This window comes from Astatotilapia calliptera, chromosome 17 (genome assembly GCF_964374335.1).
Source record: "Astatotilapia calliptera chromosome 17, fAstCal68.1, whole genome shotgun sequence".
NCBI lineage: Eukaryota > Metazoa > Chordata > Actinopteri > Cichliformes > Cichlidae > Astatotilapia > Astatotilapia calliptera.
This window is the reverse complement of record NC_137438.1, coordinates 32,597,289-32,617,012: the sequence shown is the minus strand read 5'-3', so window position 1 is coordinate 32,617,012 and position 19,724 is coordinate 32,597,289. Positions and strand designations below refer to the sequence as shown.

Genomic DNA, 19,724 nt, shown 5'->3' with positions numbered 1-19,724 from the left:
GATTTGTGTTGTTTGTAAATCAAATTTGCAGCTTTTGAATTGTAAAGAAAGTCTCACAGCTCTTTATTACAGCTTTGTTTTTTACCTTCTGAAAGTATCTCTCCTTATCGTTGATGTCTGACATATTTTTGAATTGCTGGAGGCGAGCAAATGCCTCTTATGTGGTTACCGGCATTTCACAAGGAAGCTTTTTATATTTTGTAAAGTGCAACATTTTGGTACATTTTAATGCTTTTATCTTACCAGGTCAATCTGTAACTGTACAGCATAACTGTTTTCTTTCTGTCTTGCAATGTTTAACTTTTTAAATATGTAGCAGCAGTAATGGTAATTATAGGAATCAGCTTACCACTTTAGTCCATCTGAACAGTTTTACGTACAAAGATCTATCCCACTGAATGGGATGATCTCCCGATCTTGTTGTCTGTGTGTTGTCTTTTCATGAAATTTCATGACAAATTATCAGATAAGTTGCCTTTACTGTTATTTACTGTTCTATGACTTTCCAATTAGCCTAGGCTTTTTGTTTAGGCAAGTATAAGAACCAGCTCCAAAAAAGTTGACTAACTAAAAGAGAATTAATGCAAGTGATTGCCTTACTGTTTTCACAAGTTAAATAATTTATTACATGCTGTGAAGTTGTGAAAAACAAACTAGACCCCCTTTCTGGTTTCACATATCAGGATATCTTTTACATTAACAGATTCTAAAATGGTTTAAATACAACCACAGTTGATATCTTTCACCCTTCACGGTTATTTTACATTAACTGAGAGCTTGAACTTTCAGCCTTTCTGTTGTAGGTTTTCTGCTGTGCTTGGATTCATTGTCATGTAGCATGATGATGTTTCACCCAAGCTTTAGCTATAAGACAAATGACCTCTCATTTCACTTTAGAATAATTTGGTGCACAGAGTTGTTCATGGTTGGCTCAATGACTGCAAAAAATCCCAGTCATGTGGCCCGAATCATCTCCCTTACACCACCATGCTTCACAGTCAGTATGAGGTGTTCGTGCTGTTACGCTTTGTTTTTCTACAAATGTTGTGTTATTCATTATGGCCAAACATCTGCACTTTGATCTTGTCTGTCCGAACGACATTGTTCCAGAAGTCTAGTCTTTCAGAAGTCATACTGCCGTGTTCTTTTTAGAGAGAAGAGGCTTTCTCCTGGCAGCACTTCCAAACAAGCCAAACCTGTACAGCCTTTTTCTAATTGTACTGGCATTAACTTTAACCTTTAACATGGTCTCAGGTGAAGCTCTTGAGTTTTGTGCCCTGACCTTGGGGGGAATTTGTTTGGATGTCTACTCCTGGGAAGGTTGGCAACTGTCTTGAATGTCTTGCATTTGTGAATAATCTTTCTCACTGTAGAATGATGGACCTCAAATATTTGGAAATGTTCTTCCAACTCTTTCCAGACTGATGGGTAGCAACAATTGATTTTCTTTGCATTGTGTTAACATACACCTGAGTGATTCAGGTTCATTTGATTACAGCACCTGGTTGTTTCTTACCTTCTTCACTCCTTCACTGAAAGGAGTGAAGGTGTACTTAGTTCTTCAACCACTATTTCCTAATTTATGAAATATATAGACAGTGTAATATGTCATGTTTTCTACATCCTCTGAAGTTGTATTTACCTAATTTTGAGACCTGATAAGGACCTGATTATTTTTATTATGCCCTGATAGGTCATACTTCTCATATGACTGTATTTACTATTTGACTGTAATTTATCAGCTTAGGAAATCAACTTAAATGTTAGTTATTTTATTAAGTGTCTTGTTTAATTTGCAATACACTGCCACAAAAGCAGTAAATGATGTAACTATACCTTCTCAAGTACTGCGATTAATGAAGTTGCAGCCATTACTTATGAGCATGGCCTTGCATTATGTTAAAAGATGACTCATTCGTGATAAACATCAGAAAGACTGCTTGAAACTCATTTTAGCGATCTTCCGTCTTTACAGAGCAAAGCAGCACTCTGCATACGCCTGAGCGTGGTAGTCAGTAACCCAGGTAGCCCATGGCTAATGGTGTTATAGCTATAGCTTCTAATTTAAAGGTTCCTAAAGCATAACCTATGAAACTAAACTGTCAACACAGAACAACACAGAATGATGCTAGCATAATTAAAAACTAACTTTAACAATTTTCTACAGCAAACCTGAACCATCACCAACACCTCACTCTGCTCACTACAGGCCAAGCACTATTGGATAAGTGCAGACTAACATCAAAGAAATAAGCGGCCTGAAAATGTATGTTTAAATAGAGCTTATTTAACCTATAACATATTTCAAGTTTATCAAAAGCAATCAGTTCCATAAAGTAAGTATAAGATTGGAAAAGAAAACCACACACATGTGTAGCGCTGTGCCTACAACACAAAAAGCCTCACAAAGGTACTACTGTGGTTTCCAACATTTTCTACCCTATCACCTGTTATTACACAAGTCCAGTTGAATTGCCTGACCATCCAACCTCTATCAAAGCTTTCCATTTCTACAAAGGACTGTAACAGCAGCCACATTAATAGTTCTGTGTATTTTAATTAGATCCTCTTGGACTAACAGAAAAGGGCTCTTCAGAACAAACACGATGTCGACTGTGACTCAGAAGCTTCTTCTCCAGACCACCGGGGTTTACTTTCCAGGTCAAGGCCTAACCCTAAGGATTGATGACACAAAACGCTACAGAACAGTCACCTCTGCTGGCAAGCGAATGGAATCCACAGACTAATTTTGTGGACAGCACAACTAAAGCATAACAAAAGATCACGCCATGCTTGTTGCGAGGGAAAAGCAAATTCTTTATTTGAACATTTATCAACATCTTGGAGTCTCGTGTTAAATCCCACAGGGCCTCTCAGTGACTGACCTTTGATCTCAAAAAGCATGATCCGCTGATGTTTTGTTCAGATCAGATAGAAGCCCATGACGGAACACTAAGTCAGATTGTTCTGCTGTGTCATTTCAGTGCCCTTCTCTCCATAGCACTGATTCTGTTATTATTGTTTACAGTCAGAACAGGCAACCGAGACTCCATCTCTGCTCCAGACTGTCATTCAGTATCCTTACTCAGCCAGAGAAAGGACATTACAGGCAGTAATTAGCCATTTTCCCCTCCTCTGAGCAGTCTCTGTCCTCTGTTCTTTATGGACAGGAGTCCAAAAATGTTACGATACTTACACACTGACTGCCTTATTCACATTCTAGCAGCAAATATCACATGTTCCTCATTTACGGGCTTTGGCGAGTGGGGTGAATTTAGAGATTCACTTATTATGTCAGTGATAATGTGGTGTCCAGTTAATATTTCTACAGTTTTACTAGTTTTTTAGATCAAAGAAAGAGTGGAAAACATTAAAACAGAGGTTATTTCTTTTTTTTTACACATTAAATGTTACTCACGTGAAATATATCTGGAAGCACTGTGATCAGTTATTGCACATTAAACTATAAATGCTTAGTAATTTAATTTATATCAACTTCTTTGATGCGAGTAATGACCCTTCTTGAGTCCTTGCACATGCTTGTAAAGAACAGCTGATATTTTTTCCCCCAAGACTGAGTCCGATGTGACTGTATAACCACAAAGTTTGATGATTGGAAACTGAACAAACGAACAAATCCCCACAGAAAAGCGGGGGTTTTGAAGTTCCCCGATTTAATTTTAAGAATTTATGTAGCTTTTATGTAAACTTATGGGAAGATGTTAAAATAGCCTACCATAGCGAAGTGAAGAAGAGTATGTCAACAATTGATCCCATGGCTAGATGACCACGATACCTTAATGAGACTGTACAAAAAAGAATGGTGTGTCCAAGGGGGTGAACTAAGTTTAGGCTAACACAATTGATCACATATCAAACAAGGCTGGTGCTTCAGAAATGACCTTTACAAAGACGAGCGTTTTATTAGCTCATAAATTCAGTTTTTATTTCATAAATCAGTGACCATCTTTTTCTTTCTTTGAGAAGTTCTATAGTAGCACTTTAAAACCTATATTACATTCTAAAAATACGATTTTTATAAACACTGGCAAAGCTAATTAGAAATGTAGTCCACTTACCCTGAATGAAGTTCAAGTTCAAATGAAGCAACAAACAAATCAAACAATCAACCAGTGATGTGTCTACACATAATATATAATTTAGAAAAGAACCAGCTTTAAATTGTATTTTAGGGCATTATGTTGCTAGCAATTTGGCATTGATAACAAAACCCATTTTTGTTTGTTTGTTTGTTTGTTTGTCTTGTGCAGCAACAACAAGGTGATAATCAAAGAGCCATTAGCCCAAAACTTGGCATATCTCGGTGTGGTGTGCAGTGCTTACTTAAAAAAATGTGAGGAAACTGTGTAGAGGATAAGTGTCCTTAGAAAACAGGAAGGAATCCAGCAACCCCTGACAAAGGAAGTGAGCGATGCATTTGGCCCTTCAGTTATTGATGCCCCGTCAGAAATTTTCTTAGTGGAACCGTGGCCAACAAGGAGCTATTCTGAAGGAAGTCAAACAAAGAAAAGGGCTGAGGTATGTCAAATTACGCAAGAAATTTTGGCTTATGGAGTAATGCATCCAAATTTAAAATCCGTGGTTCCAGTTGTCTTTAATAAGTATGCAAGAAGTGAGAAGTACAACAGTGGGTGGCTACAGCCATCTTTAAAACACGATGGAGGCTCTGTCATGGTTTGGGGCTGCATTTCAGCCATTGTTGTTGGAGATCTTGTTAAAACTGATAGAATCATGAATGAAGAAAAGTACCATCAGACTTTTATCCATCATGCAATACTATCTGGAAAGCACCTGATTGGCAACAGCTTTATTTTTCAGCATGACATGATCCTGCCAATGCAGTAAAAGCATACCTGCATAGAAAAACACAAAATAAAGCACTATCAGTCATGAGTTGGCCTCCCCGGGGCGCGTACCTCAACAGTTTTGATGCAGTGTGGGATCGTGTGAACAGAGAACATACTGAAAGGAAGCCAACATCAAAAGAGAAGCTTTGTCCTTCAAGAAGCCTCGAGAACTATTCCTGAAGACTACTTGAAGAAATTACAGGAAAGCTTTTCTAACAGTGTGTTGAAGAATAGAGATGGCTGTATGAAATGCTGACTTTTGAGTTCTTTAGAATTTTGCAATCTTTGTTTTTTCTTATATACTGTATTTCTAAGCATTTTTGCACATCGCAAAAAAAAAAAAAAAAAAAGAAGCCGCACATATGTCATGTTTTCTCAACAAAGTATAAAGAACTGAGGGGTGGCTCAAGACTTTTGCACATTGTATTGTATATTGAGTCAAACAGGAATGCTGCAAACTTCATTTGGTCTTTCTCATGGTAATTTTTTTTTGTTGCTTTGAAAAAAAGTAAATAAAAGGAAAAAAAAACTGACTTGGCAGGGAGAGGTGGGAAAACTTAAATTACACATAAAAGTGAAAGAAATCTCATAGCACTGCAATGTTATGGTCGGTTGATGTCCTGATACGTATCCCACGCATCTTAGGTGTGTCATTATCAAAGTGTCCCCACAGAAATAAGCTGCTGCATTATTTTTTTTAACGCTCACCATTCTTGCCTGTCCATTCAACACATTTCCTAACATCAATCTTATTTTAAAAGGAAAGATTTAAACAAGAATCAAGAAATGAAAATAGACAAAGTACAATGCACTAGGGATTAAATTGTGATAGAGCACCATAAGGATGAAACCTGCTGTGTTAAGCCAGAATTATACATTACTGAGGCATTGGCAAGTACAGATGGTTCTCCTTCCGTCTATTCTCTCTGGACAAATCACTTCATCTAGTTAGATTTATATGAGCATGACATCCAGTAGGCATTTATACCTGCTGCTTTCCTCAGTGCTTTCTCCATTAATGAACCAAAATGACACACGGCGAAATACATTCCCGGCAACATTGACACCTTGTGGTCAGTTAGCTCAAACACGACCCTGAATCTCATCATCAGCCACATAATAGATCAAAAGCACTCAGGCAGAAATGTGATTCAAAACAAATGATGTTAGCCTCAAAAGAAGAAACCTGCCCTCATTTAGTCTCCTTAAACTCAGATGCTACTGCTGGTATGAGCAATTACTGCACAGGTGGTCTTCTGAATTCATAATTGCAGCAGCATGTGCACGACTTGAAGGCGCGTGAGATCCTGACACTTCTTAGGAGGCAGAACGGTCACATTAGGAAAGCAATGTACGCGTTACAAAACGCTTCATTTTCATTCCTTTGCAAGAGATGAACATAAATCTGATTATGAGGAATGTTTGGAGACTATTAACAGTTACAATATTTGCTCACATTGAATGCCCCGTTAGAGAAAAACAAAAAGATCTTACCAGTGTCATCTGTTTGTCTTGGAGTCCCTCTGGAAACGAGTCCCACCCTAATCTCACCAGTCCCCCCCCCCCCCTCCAAAAAAAAAGGCCCACTGCTATAATTATAAACAAGCCATTTAAATTACCAACATAAACGAATTATTTGTTGTGCACAAAAAGTGTCCAAACATGTCACTAGGTGGTGTGATGAATGCAGCCTGCATGTAATTGAGAAGATAAAAGCTCTCAGCTCTATTCGACCACGGCCATGAATGCCGAGGAGTCCCCCCTCCCGCCTTTGCAAACAGCATTCTTATGATAATGGAATAATGCTGGTGCTTTAGTTAATTGTGTATAGGCGATAGTGGTGGGCACCTTTTGTTGTGGGCTCTCACGAGCTTAAAGGAAAGAGCTGGCGGGGATTATAACTCTTATGGAACTTCTTTAATTCCGCCCCCCTCTCCTTAAAACCATACTTTATTCCCACTTTGCATTCAATGTGTTGAGTGTTTTTCTTTATTTGATGTGGCCTAAGAGTTTGTCGGGTCGATTCAAGATAAGATTTCACATATGTGATGCTTATGATTTTTGCCAGTTAAATAACAGAACCCTTTATAACAGGTGTAACATAACAGTTTGTTCACAGTGCGCCCAAATCAAAGTTCTGCCCTGTTCAGGGAAAATTAGCACATTTACTTTGTTTAAGTGAGACACCTTTCTTAAGCATATCAATAGCAACACAACATGCTGACTCAAGTTCCAACTGTGAGGGGGTAAAGCTCCATTTTCACGGAAATCCCTGTATTTGTATTTAAATGGTGCATTTCAAGGCATTTAGCTTTAGTTATCAGGAAGGCTGGTTTTACCAGATCCTGACAGACTGTAACAGCCTCAACAACAGCTGATGGCACACTATGATAACACTGCATCACATCATACTATAAGAATGTAACTAAGATATCATAGTAGGCAAGGTATAAAGAGTAGTATAAGATTTGGAAAGGCCAGAAAAAAACTTTCTATTTATTGCAAACAATCATTTTTTCGCTATATAAACCTGCACTTTAAAAAGAACTCCTATTACTACCACAAAATAACCAGTATTATTAGAATACTGCTACTAGTTGGGTAACATTTTACTAATTATTTGAGCAGCAGAGCATGACTTCCCATCTTCCACATTACTTATGTATCACATAGAGCTTTTATATTCTACATTTCTTTAGCTAAATACACTGACCTGCACTGATCATACCCTCTCTTACTTACATTACTTTTATCGGCAAGGGGAACATTTTAAAATTTGCCCTTATCTAATTATTCAAGCAGCAGGTGCATAGCCCGTGTTCAACATGAGTAATGCATCACATGACGCTTGCATATGCTATAATTTTTGATATATATATATATATATATATATATATATATATATGTGTGTGTGTGTGTGTGTGTGTGTGTGTGTGTGTGTGTGTGTGTGTGTGTGTGTGTGTGTGGCTAGATAGATATGTGCCACTATCATATTCAGACATATTATGCATACAGTTATTGTTTTAGCCAGCTGGCAGCAATTAGCTTAACTACTTTACCTTTTTCTACCCTTTTTCTATTTTAATTCGCACTTGTTATTAGTGGGTGCATGAGCTCGGTAGAAAAATAGTCTGTCTGTTGAATTCATTTAGATAACCTGAAGTGATAAAATGTAGTAAAAATACTTCCTTTATGTGACATGACTCAAATGTAAGGGGGGGTTTATTAGTAAGACCCCATGCCTGCACCAACAGGTTTGTTTTCAACTGAACTTGTCTGGAAACAAGGTAGGCGTGCAGTTACAAACTTTATTTCTCTGTTTTGCAAAAAACCATTGTAGTTTAACATATATATGTGCGAACTTAAAGCAAAAAAAGCTAACATAGCTGTATTACCTTAGAAGCTGTTGCTGGCCTTTTGCAGTTAAGCTAACTAGCTTAAGGATGCTAGGCGGGTTAAATGGCATTCACACCATTGAAAATAGTTCCAGTCATGTATTTATATGCATCTAAAATATCACAAAACAGTTGGTTGTTTTCATTATTTGTTACAAACAAGTGAAGGAAGTTGTAATGAAGGTAGGACAGGTAAGGCTAAGTGCTTATTTGGCATAAGTTGGGAAAGCTAGTGTTTAGCAGACTAGCTAGCCAGTGACATGCCATTAGATATGTTTTAGTTAAAAAATGTGATTATTCAACACCAACTATCCAAACAACTGAAAACATAAGCGATGTTATTGATGAGAAATGTATGATCACATTAGTGTTATTACTAATAAACTTAGTCAACAGCTGAAAAAGCTACTCATGCTTTTTTTAAATGTAGTTTGAAGTCAGTATTTATAAACCAATGCCATTTGGAAATTTAAAAATAAAGTAGAAAACAACATGAAGTTGTAAGAAACCAATTTGTCATCTGGTATATTTAAGGAGATCAGTGGGAGTTGTCCTTGGAAATACATTTTTAAAAGGAGAACCTTTTACTTGTTCTCATGTATCACATATAACTTGTCATATAGTTACACAAATCTTTAAATTTACTTGAATTCATTTAAAGAAGAAAAATAAACTCGTCAATTTCCTTTGGAGGAAAACTTTAAGCGCACAACTGTGTTTTATGCACTTCTAAATCATATTCTGTATAAAATTGTGATTAAAAACAATAAATATTCATTTAGTAAATCAAACCGTATCACCACAAATGCGAATAACTCGTTCACGTTTGTCAGTAATTTTGGTTATTTTGGTTAATTAGTTGGTATTTTATTAAATTGGCAGTGTAAATTATTTTATCTGCCAATTTAACTTCTGGGTGGGTACAAACACCCTGGTGTGCTTCGGAGTTTGCGTCGTGGACTCTTCTGGAGAGGTCTGTGTCCTCGAAAAGGTTGCGCGTTTTGGGGGTTAATCAACGCTATAACCGAGACACTGGATAAAAAGCTGGTCAATTTGTCAACTTTTTGTAATTAAAAAAGACCAAATCATCTCCCTTTTCCGTACTGTCCCTCTAAAGTGCCGATATTTTTAGCTAAAATTGGACGTAGAGGGTGCACCTTTGCGCAGAGACTGGTTTAACGCTGAGAGGCTCCTCTGGGTGCACAAAGACAGCGGCTCGCAGAGGAACTTGTTCAGAGTGAACCAGGGACGCTGGGAGGCGAAATAAACAATCTCCGGACTCGAAGTAGCAACGGTCGAGCAGTTTTATCTCTCGAAACACGCTATTCCGCCACCCATCCGAGAAAAACAAGGTAAGGACTTGGTTTAAATACGTTTCAGCGGGACTTGAGGGCTACGGAGCGGGTTGAACCTCCTTCGCTTTGGCTTCCCGAGCATGGTTGTTTTTGCAGAAAATGGCGTCATCGCCCTCTTGTTTCTGCCTGGCCGCGGCGGGGAGAGGAATAGTTTCAGAGACTTGTAGCAGTCTTTTACACGCGGCGTTTACTTCCTCAATGGTAAAATCTCCTACCGCGATGTGTTTTATTCAACAGAGACCGGTCAAAATACGGGGTTGTTCACCAATTCGCTCGGTAGAAGGACGCGCAAAGATGGAAGGGTCACCGGTCCTGTGCGCCAAGCTGCTTCTTGGAAAAGGTGCCACGGAGCCGCAAAACGCAGCGTTTCACATTCGCCGTGATATCATCCCCGGCCACTCCAGGATAATCCAAATGATCGGGGACGTTTTAGTGTTGCGGTCACGGTGGCGATGGACTGATTCGTGCGAGAGCTGCACCTTGTCTTTGTGTGTATTTTATTCGGGTTAGCTCGTTTTTACGCCGCACTCCCCTGCCATGCTGCAATAGTTACGAGGGGCCTCTCTTTAACGGCGTGAAAGGTGCATTTTATACTTGGCCTTTTCTTTGATCACGTTAAGCTGCTCTTTTGTTGCTCAAAACAGTGGCGTTTTTTAGGCTGACAATATAACCGTGTAAAAGGAGATTTTCGGGGATAATGGGGGGCGATGCAAATCGTGCCATGAGAACGACGACTGCTCTGCGCTCTGGTTCGCGGTTTACCAGACGAAGATAGCCTGAATGAGGTAAAAAATAAAAGTCTTTTGAGCGAATCGCACAGTTTGCACAAAACCGGGGAAGTCCGGCGCTGCGCAATGATTGTGCTGTTGCTTTGCGCAGAGAACGGTGGCAGCTGCTGTAACCGCCGCCACCTTTTCGCCGCTATATTTTTTGTGTGTGTTGGCCAACCTTTTGTAAATAGTTGGACTCTTGGATAAAAGAGCACAATAGCATTCATGCGGGCCCTTTATGGCCTGTGAATGTGGTCCTAAGTCACACTCTGGCTGTCCTGTCTTTCGCCGTCAGCTACGTGCATGCGTCCTAGCTCTGGCCACCACACATCCACCATAGCGAGGCCACTGGGTTCCCTGTGTATACGCTCTGCTTGGTTCCTCCTGTGGCCAAAAGTCGATGACGGATCGTGTGGTGAGTGCTAGCACAGGCCACTGGGATTAAATCGAAACAACCACAAAAAATCAGCCACGGAGACTGCACATCGCTCGCTCCGTGCACATTTTTATTAAGTTTCCTGAGTTATGCAACCGCATCCCCGTAGAGCGAACTGCTCATCCGCCTTTATTTACTCGTCCCCCGCCGTCGGATGGATATTTCTGTGGTAATATCTGGTGAATTGGACCAGTCCCTGTGGCGACGACACCGAATTAGGAAGATATGTCATTTGCAAATCACCCAGTGCCATTTGCGTCACAGCCCGCGGCCTCGCACGCCCATGGGGGGCGATGGAGTTGCAAATGGAGACTGTGTGTGTGTGCTGACGCTGCCCCAGCTGAACGAGAACCAATAGACACGGACTCGGGCGGCAACAATCGCCGTGCGCTTTCACTCTCCAGTAGTGCACCGACTTGGATTTCGTATAAACACGGAAGATCGCGCCGTTTATTCGAGATGGTTATGTTTCCATCGCTCTCCCTGGGATGCGTAAGTGGATGCGTACACACACTGGTTAAACCTGCTACAGGGCTCGACAGGCCAGCCGGAGAGGAGTATATCCGTCCGGTCCTTTCCTCATGGTGCTCGGTGCATGTGGCTATTGTGAACTCGCTCATGTGGATACACGTCTTTTCCACTGGATCGCGATGATATGGCCGTGAAGCATTTATGAACAGCGCAGAGAATGGGGTTGGATTATGATTCGGACACTGGATAAGCACTCGCTCGTTTTTTAGTAACATACACAGCGCGCCACGCGTTTCTGGTTTGGAGATGAGCATGGCGTTTTTACCCAGGAACGTTTTATTTGTTGCCGTTGCGCTTTGGGGCACTGCGCATGGTTTGATCGGCCAGACCGAACTAGAGAACTAAGCCATAAAGTCGTGAAACGGTGATAATGTCAGCTACAGAATCCTTTATAAGATACTGTTGTGCAGTAAAGTCAGTTAAATCCCTCTTTTCTAAGCAGTTTTTGAATGTAACGGAAATGCGAGAGCTTTACACGAATTTTGCAGCGATGTCAACATACAGGATTTTGATTCGTGAAATTAATTAATAATATTATCTCATATTACCTGAATTTTTTTTACCTGACTAACCCCCACCTATGTGTTTACATTGAGTTTTTTTTAACATATTTTTTTAACTGTGCAGTTTCCACTTCCTGTACTTTTATTTAAAAAAACAAAAGGTTACAGATCAGTAGAGATTGCTCCCTGTGCTGTGAAACATGTTCCCTAAAGCACAGATGCCACCCTGAGGTAATGGAGTGATATAGGAATCTTTTCTTCTTTGACAGTTTAAAGCTCCCAACTTTGAACTTGCAGGTGGCTGTTATTTCAGTATTTGATTAACTGAAAACTTATTTTGCACTGCATGCTGTCAGAACCTGGCTGCACTGCCCCCTATTGCCTCTGTTTTCTCTATTGCCCTCTGTTCAAGCTGTGACACAGTGCATGAGTAACTTTGACAGAATAGAGATGGTCAGTCTAACCTTCGGGAGTGACATGAATGGATAAGAAGGCCATGAGTTTAGATAACAAAGTGGGCAACAGAGGACTAAAATAAAAAGGAGGGTTAGTCTGAAGTTGACAGAATTGTTCTTCATGAGCAACCACTATATTTTGTTATTCCCTGTATTATATATATTGTTTCATATTACTTTTATATTTGCCTTTTTTTTTGGCAAATCTTTTAACTACCTCAGCTTGGCCTCCATTCATTTTATTCTAGGTGTTTATTTCTTTTTAGCAGCTTGAGATAAGAACAGCAGCCAAGACTGCCTGGCTTTCTTCCTTGCTGAGGCACCACAGGTATCTTGGTTTTCACCAGGGTGGATGCTGACTGCAACAGTTAAATGACGTCACTGTATGATTCAGTCAGGTTAATGATGTAGTGTTGTGTTCAGTCTCTGAGTCAGCTTGTCAAACCAGTGTGCAAGTTCAGTCAGTCAACAAGCCTTTTTACCTGCCAGTCACACACCACAGTAGAAACACAGCAAAATATCCATTCAGCCAGGAAACAAGATAATCAATTTCAGCAAAACGGCCAGCAAGCTAGGTAGTAAGTCAACTAGTGAGCCAGGAAACTATGGTGGAGTATTTCGAGTCTACAAAACAATTAAATACACTAGGGCATAGGTGTCAAACTCTGGCCCGCGGGCCAAATTTGGCCCGCAGCCTAATTACATTTGGCCCGCAGCCATACCAAATTACTATTAGAGCTGGCCTACTGGTATTATACAGCCAATATATATATTGTTTAGTATTAAGCTTTGCTTGTTCCATATTCAGTTTTTCAGCAAAACGTGTTTGAGTCCATAAGAAAAGATTCATTCTTATATCTGGAGGAATAAATATATTTCAATAAATATTAACGTTAGCCCGCGACTTTGTTCCAGTTTTGAATTTTGGCCCACTGTGTATTTGAGTTTGACACCCCTGCACTAGGGAAAAGTATTTTGCAGTGTTCATGGTAAAGACAAGCACAGTTTTCAGTAGATATCAATCTGTCAACAACAACAAAAAAAGACTTTTTACCTATTGTGATAGAAATATCTGACTAGAACAGTTGTTCAAGGCTGTTGTCACAACAGTGTTGCCTCATTACAGAATAGGGTGGGATCTCAGGTGATCTGTGTGTGTTTTGGATTTCATAGATTGTTGCTTTCTTTCTTTGCCATTCATTGTTGACATCACCCTCTTTGGGGCTTGTACTTAATTATACATTTATGTGTGATTTTTAAAGCCTTGATATGAAGTAGACTATGCACTGTGCATCCACACCTGGCCTGAAAATGCCCATTATGCATCTCTTGTGGTTTTATTTATTTAAATCTGTGTCTGTGCTCCCTTTCCATGCTTTGCTGCTGCTGCTGCATCTCTTTATGTTGCTCTAATCTGCTGTGTGCTTGCTTTGAATTAAGGCTAAGGACGGTGTGCTGTGGAGAATTTGTTTCATATCTGGTTTGGTCTAATTCAGCTGTTGTGTGTACTGCCACCGAGTGTGCCTTTAAAGGGTGTTCTGGCTCAATTGGGTTGTTGAAAATGATGACATGAAAGCAAGTCAAGATATTAAGTTTCAGCAAACTTTGCTGTGCAATGATTTCTGGGCGAGAATGAAGTTGCTGCTGGGGAGAATGAGTCTGTGTAATAACTCAGCTGGTGTGGTTGTGGTGGTATCGCTCAGGTATTTTCCCATTTGCAACCAAAACGTTGTAGAGAATGATTTCTTTCCACAATGATTAATGTTTGTGAGTTTCAGTATAATATCTCAAGACCAACTGGTGTGTGCATGTATATGAGATCCCATATGTTCCTGGGCAGCAACCTGTTAATGCTATCACACAGGATGTTACTGTAACACACAGTGAGATCAGTTAATCATATTTGAATGTGAATGTTTATTTTCTGTCACCAGTACCTTTCTTGAAGTGAGAAACTCCACCGAATTTATCTAAGCTTGTTTTAGTGTTACAGTTAGAGGGACTATTTTGCAGTTGTACAGATATGTCTCCAAAAATGTTGGGACACTGTGTAAAATGTCAATATACACAGATGCCTCAATCTTAAATGCCTGTCCACCTAAGGGCCATGGAGGTGATATAGAGGGTGAAACACAAACTGGACAGCTTTCAAGTCTTTTGCAGTCATAACAAATATTTCTTTTGACATTGGGAGAAACTCCAATCAGGCACAGGGAGAACATACAAGCTTCACATAGAAAGGCCACATCTAGCCATCCAGTTTGAACAGGAACGCTCTTGGTGTCATGCAAAATGTTAAGTAACAGGACAGGGGGATAAAATTTGGAAAAGTTGTGGAGGTTGAACAGATTTGTTTTTGAGCAGTTTCAGAGTAAGACGTCTCAATCTAAGATACTTTGGGATTTCCATCATCTGTTGTACATGTTATCGTTAATTCATTCAAACAGTTTGGAGAAATCAGTGTATGCAAGGGACAAATAAAAAAAATAAATAAAATTTGGTTGCGCCAGCAGCAGTTCATTTAAAGCAGATACGATTCAGTAGTGAAACTCACTGTGTGGGCTCAGGAACGCTTCCAGTAACCGTTCTCAGTGAACACAGTATGTTGCTGTATCCACAGTTGCAAGTTGAAACTGTCATGTATAAAAACAAAACAAAACAAAACATTTCTCACAAAACATTACATTTCTATTAGGCTAATTTTAGCTTATGTTAAGAGTTATTAGACAACTGCAACCTGCTGTTTTATTATTATTATTATTTTTGCATTGCGTTAGTTTTTCTTCACCTTCCTCTCACACATTGTGTGTGTGTGTGTGTGTGTGTGTGTGTGTATGTGTGGAGCTGACAGGAGACAGCTGAAGTGCAATAATATGAATCGAGTTAATGAGGACACCTTATGTTACTCAAGTCCAGTAAAAGCTTTCCAGCAAGAGTTACACCAAACCAACGTCCTTCCAGCTTCTACCCTGTGTAACGTCTCTGACTGAGACGGAGAGCTTTGAGCTTTTCAGTCATGCCAACTTATTTGAGGAGAGTTTGTGGTAAAGTGTAAAACTTCTGGAAATATTCAAGAAAAGCTGCTGGTGTAGTAGGTGTGAAACACCTCCGAACTATTCTTTTTTTTTGCTGTTAACATCTTCTGTGGTACATTAGCTCCCACTCTGGTTGATTGTGTGGTGAAGTGAACACAGAAAATCAGAGAACTGAATTGAACAGATAGGTAGGTAGGTAGGTTGCTAGATAGATATCAGTGACAACATGGGACCTACGAAAAAGATCAATACAAAAGATCCAAATAGTGGATTGCCGTATTCTTGATCAACATCCTACTTTTTCTGGGGCCCAGCTCACCTTGAAACCTGTTAGTAGCTTACATTTCAAAAGCCAACATCCTGGGAACATTGGTGCATGTGACATGCTTAACTTGCACCTGTGCAAAGGTACTGGTAGTTAAACCAATTGGTTTCACTACTCAGAGTGCTGTTTAAAGGAAGAGGTGTCTTTCCCTGTCCTTCAGTCAGACTTTCAAAGTATGGATGTGGAGAAAAATTTGGAGATTTTGGATAGTGATACTTTTGGAAAACATGAGGCGGCCAAGTGGACCTCCTCCAAGTGGACCTCCTCCAAGTGGACGTCCTCTTCCTATATACATATTGCACATTTTCGAGAATACAAGCAATAAAGGGAAAGGGTCACCACCACCGTATATAAACTGTCCATTCTGTGATTCACCGTGTGGAAAGTGTTTACATTCAAGCAGCGCACAATATCACTGCCTCCATACTGTGCTGTAGTCATTCTTGGTATACCTGCCAGCAGCTAGCATCATGTCAGTGTATAGAGTTCGTCCATTAGGAGGAAGTCTTCTCCAGCGGCCACAGGAAATGACTAGTAGATCATGATTGCTGCCATCTATCTAATGGCTGTGGTGCTACATAAGCAGTACATCTTATAATAATGCACACTTAGATGTTTAAATATTATGTAGCAAATATTTCTTTATCTGCTATACCATAGAAAGCTGAGGTTTCACTGCAGCATAGAAAAAGTTATTTTCTTCTGTTGTGAATTTACCTTATCTATTTTCTCTCAAAAGGAAAATTATGATTTTTCTCCTAAAATAAGAGATGTTCCCAGATGGGAAACTCAGTTTACAAATTGGATTCATCATAGTATTAACAGAATTCACTATGGATTGCCGCTACAGCTGAAACTCACACTCAGGTGTAATTTGTGAACTACTGAGCAATGGATGCCTGCTTGTTTTGCTGGGAATGGGTATACTGGAGTATTTGAATTGAAATTTTACAGCTGGAAATGGTAATGGTACTCAGGCAGTGAGTCATACTAGCCAGGTAGTGGGTGATTTGTTCAGAGTTATATTAGTATATAGGAGAGGAGAAGAGTTGAGCACTTATTTTTAGAATATAAGAAACATGTGATTAATTCTTAAGATTGTCAGCTTTGAGACTGTATTTCCAAGTGCCTCAGGCAATTTAGTCCCAGCTCAGCCTTTCATTGCAAACACAAGCTCATATCATTCATCTTTTTCTGCATTATCAGTTATTGTTCAGCAGTTGTTTATCAAGGACTGTTCTGAGGAGGATGGAAGGAAATGCCTTTTTCAAACCTGTTTCTTCTTTATTGATCTTTTGAAATTGGTCTTACAGCGTTTGTGGAGCATCGTTTTCTTTCTGAGAGACAATTTCACAGAGCATCACTGTACTAGATGTACAATGCATAGTTTTCTCAACAGATAATGTTTTTTTAAACATGAAAGGTGAGGATAACAATAATCACAGCTGCCAATATATTTAAAAGGTAAACATTAGTATACATTAGAATGGAGTGAAAGATGATTGATGGCCCCAAAAGTAGAATTTTAGAACTACTTAAAATATCTGACATTTTGATAAATGTGAGGAAAATAACATGATTTTAGGCCAATGTGCTAACCATGCTAATATCGCCATTTCCAGTCTGAGCCACATTGGTGTCATTACCAGAGTCATAACACGGATCAGTCCTTCATAACCACCTCTGTCTGTTGCCATACAAATGTGAGAGTCCCCTGTGTGTTGTTGACATGTGTGTTGTTAAAGGTGTTTGTTTTCAGCCTTTGCAGTACATGATGCCTCTTTAAGGTATCAGTCACACAGGCCTAGAGACTGGTCAGTGAGTAACTGACATCCAGCAGGTCACCAACTGATCTCTAGGACTCAATGACTGGAGCCTAAGGCAGTGTCCACGGTGGTAGGGTCAGCTCCAGCAGACTGGGAAGAATGGCATTATTAGCTGGAGTTATCAGTTATTAGGTGCTGCTAGTCTTGGGTCGAGATGTGTGTCTGTTTTGATACTATGGTATATTCAAATATGTAGATAAACTTATGTGTCAATTTGCTGTATAGTACTTGTCTTGTAGATGTGATTGGAAAACGGTAACAAACATTTCTGATAGTTCTAGATTTAGTATGAAACTTAGATGCTTAGATAATTTCAAATGTACTTTTGCATGCATAGTTCTTTGTGGTCAGAGTGACAGAAACTTGTAATCTGTGTTTGTTTTCTGTAATAATATATTCGTATTCAGGATAGTAGAGTGCTTGAATGCATCCCAGCATGCATTAAGTGAAACACTGAGAAATACCTTAAGCAGGTCATGAGGGGCCACTGAGCTAATGGATTAACACAAAATAGATAGACAGTTTTTCTTAAATGCATACTAAGAGCAATGTAGGGTTCCTCACCAGTATTAGATGTTTTTAGACTTTCACAAACATGGTGTACAAATTACACTCAGGAAGATCAAAGATCTTTTTTTGCTGAGCAGTGAAGGATAGGAGGGGGATAAGTCCACAGTAGCTTCTAATTTAGCACTGCCTTTATATGTTGTATTAACTAAGGTTAACTCTACTATTTTTTTTAAAATAAAGAAACAGAAATTTTAAATGAGCTTGTTTCCTTACTCCCCAGTAGTCGGCAGGGTAGACAGACTTTCTGGTCAAAGTCCTCATTTCCCATTATAGTTAATGGCTGGTGTTAATCTCCCTCCTGATAAAAATAGAGCTTAACTGGGTAGGTGCATGATGTATTAATATGCCTGCTCTTAATTTTAGTTGAAAATACATAAATTTAATTGAATAGTTCTGTTAGAAATTCTGACTTTGTTACTGTTGACCTGTAGCATCCATGCTGTCCTTTCCTTTTTTTTTTTTTAGATAGACAAGATAAAAACAAATGCATTCCCACAGACTGACATTTTCTATGTCTCCAGCCATGGCTCCACTCTAGTTGAGCTCATCTGTTAAGTAGCTGCTCCATTATTGCAAGTATCCTCTGCTGTGGCATTATTGCATAGTGCTTGACTGGTTCATCATTAGTGCTAAAAGTCGGGATCCAGAGATGAAAAGGCGTGCTGTGGTTCTTAACGATGCCTGGCACACTAGAAATGTAAATTCAGGAACAATCTATATATAAAGTCTCTCTCTCTCTCTCTCTCTCTCTCTCTCTCTCTCTCTCTCTCTCTCTCTCTCTCTCTCTCTCTCTCTCTCTCTCTCTCTCGCCCTCTCTCTCTCTCTCTCTATACACACACACACACACACACACACACACACACACACACACACATATATATATATATATATATATATATATATATATATATATATATATATATATATATATATATATATATATATATATATATATATATATATATATATATATATATATATATGACTTATTTAACAGAGTTGCATTGATGGTTAAGAACAGCATCTCGCCTGCTGTTCTTAACCATCAGGCCAGGCATAATTTTGCCCCCACTTGAGGTATACTAAACATCTTTTGCATTGAGAGGTGTGTTGCGTTGTGACAGCTATCTTCAAGCCCTTGGTCTTGTAGAAAACACTATAAAACTTTTAAACTAGAAAAACCCCATTTTCATTACATGCTTTGTCTCCCTCTGCTGGAGTTTCAGTAGCAGTTAAAGTGTTTCTGAGTGGGGGACATGCCTGTACATGGGACAGCGTGCTTTGACACTGGCTTTGTCTTGAAGCATTCGGGGCCCCCGCTGCATCTACTGACACAACTGTCGCTGTTTGCCTAATGTCCCTTTCCCTGTAGTTGAAGGTCATAGTGATTAATTTCAGAATATTAGTTTCAATACTTAATAAACTTAGTATAAAATCTCAAAATCTTCGCTACTACATCTTTGCTTCAGGCATAGAGTTGATGTGATCTAATTTCAGTTGGTGATCTGTGCTTTCCCTTCTTGATATTCATCCAATTTGTTTTGTGTTTCCTTGCTGTCTCTTAAATCCAAATTACCACAAATTTGGGATGCTCATAGTATGTCATAGCCAAACTGCTTCAAGCCACTGTCACTTGCAGCACCTTATTAGTTCAA

The 19,724-nt window shown here is 39.3% G+C and overlaps 1 protein-coding gene across 10 annotated transcripts in view; it reads left to right on the top strand.

Moving 5' to 3' along the window:
• Positions 1 to 7,966: 7,966 nt before the first annotated feature.
• The window catches only part of znf800b (zinc finger protein 800b), a 32,096-nt gene continuing 20,338 nt past the window's right edge, over positions 7,967 to 19,724 (top strand). For 5 of the 10 annotated variants that reach the window (XM_080292022.1, XM_026146752.2, XM_080292021.1 and 2 more), the window contains exon 1: positions 9,212 to 9,615. Coding sequence is in view for 2 of the 10 variants with exons in the window: in XM_080292019.1 (XP_080148145.1) it covers positions 11,050 to 11,316 (267 nt within the window). In the remaining 8 variants the exon portion in view is untranslated. Of the gene's footprint in view, positions 8,156 to 9,211; positions 9,616 to 11,034; positions 11,317 to 19,724 lie in introns of those variants that run through there. The other 5 variants (XM_026146749.2, XM_026146754.2, XM_080292019.1 and 2 more) reach the window with 3 other exon arrangements.